This window comes from Phascolarctos cinereus, unplaced genomic scaffold, assembly GCF_003287225.1.
Source record: "Phascolarctos cinereus isolate Bilbo 61053 unplaced genomic scaffold, phaCin_HiC Scaffold_5;HRSCAF=322, whole genome shotgun sequence".
In the NCBI taxonomy this organism is placed as follows: Eukaryota; Metazoa; Chordata; class Mammalia; order Diprotodontia; family Phascolarctidae; genus Phascolarctos; species Phascolarctos cinereus.
Window position 1 is genome coordinate 83547123 of NW_027555958.1, and position 8740 is coordinate 83555862.

The following is an 8740-nucleotide window of genomic DNA, read 5'->3' on the forward strand; positions in this document are numbered from 1 at the left end:
TTCCTTTTCTTCTGCTATTCGTCTGTCTCTTTTGCCACCATAACATAACCCAGAAGAATTTCCTTTCCATGGCAACTTGATGCAATAGATTTTTTTTTTCTTTCTGGGTATTTATTGAACCAATGCTGGTCCGTTTATGCATCTGAGGACAATCTACTTATTCATTCTACAAACCTAATTGAGTTCCTACTATGTGTAAGATATTTCTACTGGAGAGTATTCATTACTTCACCTTCCTCTTCCACATTCTCTTCCACATCAGTGGCAATTTCTTGCCTCAGATGGAAAAGGATAAAGGGTTCTTTCCTTTGTCTTATCAGAAGATTCTCTCTGGCCAAAACCCTAGCCAAATAGACTTGCCTTTCCAGTTTGTGGGAGAGAGGAGAAGAGACTTCTTCCTCTTTGCGTTTTTTTTTTATCATACGTTTTCCAACCAGCTACCTATTTCAAGTCTATACCCCATTCTCTCTTTTTTAAAAATTTTATTAATTTATTTTGATTTATCAACAGTCATTTCCATATGCTTTTGAGTTGAAATTTTTTCTTCCCCTTCCTCCCCCCAACCCTCCCCGAGATGATGCACAATCTGATATAGGCTTTACATTTACATACCCATTAAACATATTTTCACATTAGCGAAGTTGTAAGTACAAATTAAAACCAATAGGAGGAATCATCAGAAAGATGAAACAAAACTCAACAGAAGGTAAAAATAAGTGTATACCCCATTCTCTTAACTAACTGGCATTTAAGGCATATACTATCTCTAAGTCATGGGACAGACTGTCCTTTTCTTACTATCACTTTCCAATTTTTTGCTTCTTTCAGAAATATTTGTCTGAATTTGAATTCAGAGATCCCACAGTAATTGACACTTTTGCTCTTTCTTCCCCTTCCTGAGGGCTTTTTTTTTATAGAATACTAATTTCTGGAATCAAAGAATCACAGAATTTTAGGGATATAAGGAACCTGAGAAATCAAGTCCAACAGCCAGCTGACACATAAGGAAATTGAATTTTCACAGAGATTAAATGTGTTGCACATAGTACAATGCCTGGTGTACATATAGTAAGAGCTTATTGCTACTTATTATTGACTGAGTGATATGGCTGATTTCAGTAGCTGTGCGTGGCAGAGCCTAGACTACCATTCAGGTCCCTAGTCCCACAACCCCATCTCTTCATATTATAGATTTGTGCTTTGGTGGCCAGAACAAGAAAGTCAAGGAAGTGCCTTATCTTGTCTTCATTGCTTGACTTGTTCACACAATTTAAATTTTGGTTTAATTGAAATCACTGAAGGAGACCAATCATTAGATTTAAAAATAGTGGCATCTTAGATTAAAAATGAAGTTTCCCACATTAGGTTAGCTAACAAACCAAATCATTATTGTATTTGGTTTGAACTCCTATAACCTATGAAGGGGGAAGTGGCATTAAAAATATAACCAATGCAATATTAAACAAAGGCTCTCAACTCAATTAAAATTTTCTTCTCTTTGCTTCTCTTTTTGGACTGAATTTTAAAGACTTCTGTAAAAAAAAAAAGAAAGAAAGAAATGAGAGGGTTTTAAAATGTTCCCAGGAATATACTAATCCATGTACTTTGCACTTTTTAATTATTTTTTAGATAATTCTCAAAAGATTTTGGCGTTTAAGACATGAGATTCCACAGCTGTCAGATTCACAGCTGCTAAGTAGCCTGTTGGCAGGTGCCCTAAGGCAAGGAGAGGAAAAACAACCTTCTGTTCAGAAAGATGTGTCTGAGAGTTGTGGAAGAGAGGGCTCATTTCCACTATTTCAGAAATTTTGATGAAAGCAAAAGGATAAAAGTTCATTTACTGTATGTCATTGTTTACAGGCCATATGTTCATTCAAACAGAAGCCAGTTGATAATTGATAAGATAAGGACTTCCTCTTCATCCTCTTCAAGTCTAGAATAAAAATAGCTATGTGATACAGTGAATAGAGTGTTGAACTTTGAATCAGGAAGACCTGAGTTCAAATCCTCCCTCAGATACTTACTAGCTATGTGACCTTGGACAAGTCGTTTAACCTTTCTCAATTTTCATTTCCTCCTTTCTAAAATGGGAATAATAACAGCACCTCCTTCACAGGCTTGGTGTGAAAATCAAATGAAATCACACATAAGATAAGCACTTTGCAAAACTTAAAGGCATGTAAAAAGAGTGATTCTATAAGGAGTATGTGAGATGGGACAGCATTCCAGGCATGGAGGATGGCCAGAATAGCAGCACAGAGATGGAAGATGGTTTGCTTCTATCCTACAGTGTGGTAGAAGGAGTAATACCCCATGAGACGAGGAAGATGGTTTGGGGCTAGGATAGTGGGGATAATAATAGCACCTAATTTACAGGGTTGTTGTGAGGATGAAAAGAAATCCTATAAATGTTACTTACCTTTCAGTCATTTTCATCAGAGCTGAAATTTAAAATGAGTTTCATAAGAGAACCTGGTGCTTCCTTCTGGCTTCTAACTGTCATATGGCCCAGCTAACAATAAGTTAATAATAGCATACTATTATTTTCCATTTCTACAGAAATGCATAAAAAAATAACTTGAACATACAACAGTAATTTGTTTTAGCTAAAGCACATTTTGATGGGAATATTTGGGGAACAGTGATATATGGGTTCTTTGAGAAATAAAAAATAGCATGGTTTCAGTATAAATTTATAATGTCTTCCTTTTTTTCCTTGCAGCCATCTATGGAGTTTTATTTGTGAAGAATAAGGAGGCTGCTTTTGCCAATTATCGCCTTTGGGAGTCCCTCGGTTTTGTCATTGCTTTTGGATACAGCACGTTTTTGTGTGTCTACGTCAAGCTATACATAGTACTTTCAGTACTGATTTTGTCAGTGGTGCTCTACGGAATTGTTGAGGTCCTGGAACATACAAAGCCACCTGAGACTTCAGGTTCTGAAGAAAAGGAAAGTCAAGCAGAAGAAATGGATACTCAAAGATGTGAAAATGACACGGTGCCTCAGGATATTTTTTTTTAATGTGGAAGCACCAAAGTATTAAATTGTTTTCTCAGAACAATTTCAGCATTGGTCACGATACTTCAATACATCTATAATCTCATATATGTGTTCTCTCCCTCCATTGGTACAGACCACAACTCATCCAGACCTTTTCATCCTGTGTAATTCTTGTCCATTCTCTCCCATAGATCTCCCACAGGGAATTTGTGCAATATTCTGGAAACATTCCTCTGGACCTTTTTATCCTGGTGGGAAGGAGGGTGTAGGACTAGAGCTATCCATCTATTGTCCCTTTCTCTTGCTATTTGACTGGCCCACTTCCCTTCTTATTGTATAATTCTTTGATTTTTAAAAAATATTCTACTTCTTGCATGTAGGTCATTATTGGAAATGTGCTTCAGCCCACTTTGGCCAACCCCTGTCAGTTTTGATTCTTTTAGAGATTCAACACCACACAGCTTCTCTGAAAGAAATTTTGTATAAAAGACTTGAGTCTTGATGCCAGGGAAGCACTTGGCATCATTGAAAGTGCTGCACAAGCTTCCAAATGCAATAAAACACTCTATCTTTCTCCTGTTCAATTCTGGGCCCAACTCATCTTCTAGCTGTAGTGCTATGGTAGTATGTATCAGAAGATTAATGGAATAACCATCTAACTCCTTATCACAGGCTGTAAAATAGCAATTCAATCTTTTGCAGAATCCCATGTCTAAACAAGGAGGCTTAATAAATTAGACTACTATCATCTGCAAAGAGAAGGATCCAGAAGATATACATGTCTGGTGTGTGTGTGTGTGTGTGTATGTGTGTATGTGTGGCAAGTTTAAGGTTCCTGGGACTGGCAACACACTTCTTTTAGGTCACCTCTCAGTCTTGTCATTGACTTTTGCCTGATCTCTAAAATGATCCAGCTGTGTTTTTTTGATATTTTCTTAATAGTAATTATAATTATAATAAATAAAATAATAACAACAATAATGAACATAATAAATTATTTATTCTTTCTCATTAACTAGTTTTAATCTCCCCATAATTCATTAAATATTATTTATTTAATAAACTGGAAAAACTTCTTTTCCCATAAATGGTTGCTTATGTATAAAAACCACTAATCTCCTGTATTCAAATAATAAGAGCACTGCCTACACAGTTGATTAACAATATAAGCATTGATAACATAAAGATATCAATAATCATTTACAGTGTTTTTTTCTGTGACAAATATCACGCCAAGTCATCCCAAACTATAATTGTAACTACAATTATCTTTTCCTAACCTCTGAAAACAGTTCCTCATCACTTAGTTTCTCCCAATATTCAACTTCGTGAGGCAGCTAAATGGGTGGAACAGTGGGTAAAAGCTCCGGACTTAGCATCAGGAAGATTGGAGTTCAAAGATGACCTCAGACAGTTCCTAGCTGTGTGATACTAGGGAAGTCACTTATCCTCTGTCTGCCCCAGTTTCTTCATCTGGAAAATAGGGTTAGTAATTGCACCCATCTCACAGGGTTGTTACGAGGATAAAATGAGAGAGACAGACAGACAGATAGTTGTCATGTGTGGACCTAGGTGAGGACATTAAGGCCCAAGGTGTGTTTTTCCATCCAGACTTCTCTCAATCACAGCTAGGGTGGAAAGAAGTCAAGTTGTTCTTGTGGGAATCTTCTGCCTGCCTCTCAGTCCTGTTTCAGCAGCCAAGTTAAAAATGTCCCTTGTAACCATGGAGTACAGAGATTGGAAATCATCAGAAATCGTACCTGCACATGCTCTGAGCAAGCAGCCTTCATTGATTAGGCTCTTGTTACAAATATGAATACTTTAGGGTAAGATCTGACCTGAATTGACACAGAAGTATAAATCATTGCTGTCACACTACAGTATAAATAATTGTCACCTTTTCTGTGGTTTTGATGGAAAAGGCAAAAGGATATGAATGCTAGGCACCTGGAAGGAAGAAGGAAAGTATAGGGAAGATTTTTTTTTTAAAGGAGGGGAGAGGAGGGAGGAGAGGGATGGCAAGGAGCACTAAGACAACTAATGTCTACTTCAAAATTTCCTTTAGGTTACTCTTGGCTAAAACCCACATAAATATTTTTTTTGAGAAATATGGCCTCAAAGGAGGACTGGATATGGCTGTTGAGAATTCTAAATTCATACTTAAATTGTAATAAAGTTTTCTGGGTCCTGCAATAAGTGCAATGACAATGACTCTGAGATCTTATTGGCTAAGTAGACTTACTACTGCCATAAATGCTACCTTCCAGCAGAACGTAGACTTCTAAAGGACAAGAGTTGTTTTCCCCTGTCTTTTTAACCCCAGCCTCTAGTACACTGCTTCACACATAGTTAGAACATAGTAAGCTTGTTTAATTGAATACTATGGAAAAAACAAAGGGGGATGTAATGAACATGCTAGGAAATGCTACTTTTGGGCAGCAATGCTATTATCTTGTTGTTCAGTCATTTCTCAGTTGTGTCCAATAACCCCACTTGGGATTTTCTTGGCAAAGATACTGGAATGGTTTGCCATTTCCTTCTCCAGCTCCTTATACAGATGAGGAAACTGAGACAAACAGGGTTAAGTGACTTGCCCATGATTACACAGCTAGCAAGTATCTCAGGCTAGATTTGAACTCACAAAGACGAGTCTTTCTGACTCTAAGCCCAGCATTCTATCCACTGTCCCACCTAGCTGCCCAAGACTATTATCTTAGGAGGGGTCATATGACATAGTGTATAGAAAGCAGATAAGGGAGTCAGGAAGACCTGGTTTCAATTCAGGCTCAGCCTCAGACACATGCTGATTGATTGACCTTGGGTAAGTCACTTAACTTCTTAGAATCCTAGAAACTATATAAGACTATAAATTGCAAAGGGTGTTTCCTCACAAGAGCTCTCTACAGCAATAAAATAAAATTTAAAAAAAAGACCAAAATGAAAACAACCAAGAATTACAAACACAGTGATATGAGTCCTCTGTTCACTCTCTTATTCCAATTCCAAAGCACATCATGTGATATGGAAACCCAAAATGGTTATAGGCCAGTGTGCCTTAGATGAGTATTCTCTCATGCAAATGAAGTCTTGGTAAAATTCATCTTTAAGAGTTTAAAAATTCTTAGTTTCTATTTTTAAAAAATGAAATCCAAACAGCAATAATGATAAGGAAATAGGCCACACACGAACCGTTTAAAACTATGAAAAAAAAATCAGGATTAATTGGTAGAAGAGTACTTCCAAATCAAAGAAATTTAATGAGAGTAATAACAAATTACACATGACCTAAAAGTAAGTAAATTGCAAACTTTTCAAATGAACTCTTTAAGGACTCCAGAAGCCAGTAAATAACTTATTTTATCTGGTACAGTTTGAAGTTTTAGTTCCTTTCATGTACTGAGTTCTATTTTTTAATATTTGACTATAGGTGTGTAAGTACAGCTCAGTCTCAACGAGTGCAAATAATGAATTTCCCTGAAGTGGTTACATTATTTGAATTTGCACCACATGTTTCCAATGGGCTGAAAGAGATTACCATAGTTTACATAACTATAACTTCAAATAGTATGAATATAAATATATGCAACCACCGCAGTGGATTCATTATTTGTACTAACTGAGACCTAGCTGTATAAATTCTGGAAGCTCCATTAGGCGGAGAATTCATAAACTGAAGCATGTTCTGGGACTAGTCATGGGGACGAGTCAACTTCCCAGATGGGCACTGCAGATTCATGATATATGTTCTGCACATATTAGGTGTTCAATAAATCTTTGCTGAAATGTTTGAATTAATCTGCAATATTTTTTGCAAAATGTGGACTTTCTGCAAGAGGTTGTTGGGAAGCTTCCTTAATTCAGAGATTAATTATGCACTTTCCTTCTGATTCATCACGGGCATGATGGAAGTTTTGTGATTATTCTTTTAACTTTGCAGTGTTTTCCCAGAAATACTTGAGAAAGCTCTAAAATAGAACATATTATTCTAAAAGAGAATATTTTATTCTAAAATAGAACCTGTTATTCTACCTTAGAGGAAAAAACAGTGGGAAGAAAAAAATCATACAAGAAAAAAGATGAGAAGATGGGGTTTCCCAAATTCTGGATGTCGAATGAGACTGAGGGTGGAGTCATGTTCAGATCCCTGTAAAGCCATAAATGTTACTAGGAACAGACCTATTCTGTTCCCAAACAAGGCCCACTACCAGATCCTTAGTGGAACTCCCTTCTCAATACCAGGAATTGAGAGATGTACTCAGAAAGGTTAAGGCAAAGATGTTACCACTACCACTACCATGGTAGTGATAAATTGTGTCATCAGCTTTGTCCCAGAACGCCAATCATGGCTGGATAAGTTTACTTGCAGACTCATCTTATGACTGTGGCTCTGCGATTGTTTCTGGAGAATCACCGATGGAGATTTATCTGGCTCTTTACCTTTACCAATATTTTGCCACTGTATCCATACCATGTTCTCTTACCCTTTAGAATTACTATTTACCTCTAGGCACAAGCTTATGATGATTGGGGAGAAAGATAACCTGGAGATTTGACAATACTTCCCTCTCTGGGAAAGGACCGATGGAGAAGGCTCAGGAAGCTGGCATCTAGAACTGGTTACCTCTGTCCCTATTTTGTTGTTTTTAAGATGTAAACATCCTGATTGTCACATGGGCACGGGGAGCAAGCTGCTGCTATTGCACTTGGTGGTGAAACCCCCATGAACTAAGCAGGAAATTTGGACCATGAGCTATGGTAGCTACAAACTGCTGTTGGATCAGACTTTCTAGGCTAAGGATTGAGACACCAGAGAACGGCACTGTGGAGATCAGTCAGATCCTATAGCAGAGGTGAGACAAGAATGAGCAAGTCTGACCACTATTGTGACATCTGCAAGGCTGATGAGTTGAAGGTGGAAGACTGCTTCTCTTACTGTGTCCTTGTCCTTTATATAGTCCAAGATCCAGTTCTGGGATCTCCTCCCATTCAATAGAATTGAATATTCTACTTTTTATTCCTTTTTTATTATCTGGCTGTATACAGTGGTTCAGAATATTCTCCCTATAAGGAAGTAGGAGGGAAAGTGGGGTCATATTTGAGGGGATGATTGGAGGTGGACACTCCACATAGAGGCACTCAACCATTTTCCTTTCATTATTGTATTGTTCAATAAGCTCTGTAGCCCTGATGTGTTGAGTACCTGTGTCCTGTGAATGTGAGGGGTTAAGGAGAGAGAAGGTTCCACATGTGGGATGGGGATTCAAGAGTCACACATTTTAGGTTCGCCAAATTTTGAGCAATATTCTATACCATGCTTGTTCCTCTTTATCTCCACTCACCATCACCTAATTTCTCCCAGATGACTTCTGCCATTTTCTCCTCTTTTACCTTTGTGTCACGTGGTAAGGTGGTTCTTTTCTTTGCCAAGACAAATGTCTACACGTACCAAAGAAGAACTAAAATGGCTACTGGATTGGTGGGTACTCAAGAAGAGTGATACCTGGTGGGCAAATCTAGGTAGCTAAGTGGCACAGTGGATAGAACACTGTTCAAATCCAACCTCAGATACTTATTAGCTTTGTGGCCTTGAATAACTTAACTGTTGTTTGCCTCAGTTTTCTCATCTGTACAATGGGGATAATAACAACATCTCCCTCTCAGGGTTGTTGTGAGGCTCACATGAGATCATACTTAAGAAGTCCTTACACATTGTTTGGCACATAGTAGGTACAATATAAAT

At 37.6% G+C, this 8740-nt stretch overlaps 1 protein-coding gene across 2 annotated transcripts in view; it reads left to right on the top strand.

Annotated features, from left to right (window-relative positions):
* LOC110196910 (protein unc-93 homolog A-like) overlaps window positions 1-3928 on the top strand; it is an 81516-nt gene extending 77588 nt beyond the window's left edge. For both annotated transcript variants that reach the window (XM_020970359.1, XM_020970360.1), the window contains one exon: window positions 2723-3928. In XM_020970359.1, coding sequence (XP_020826018.1) covers window positions 2723-3021 — 299 coding nt within the window. In that variant the 3' untranslated portion in view covers window positions 3022-3928. The remainder of the gene's footprint in view (window positions 1-2722) is intronic.
* Window positions 3929-8740: the final 4812 nt, after the last annotated feature.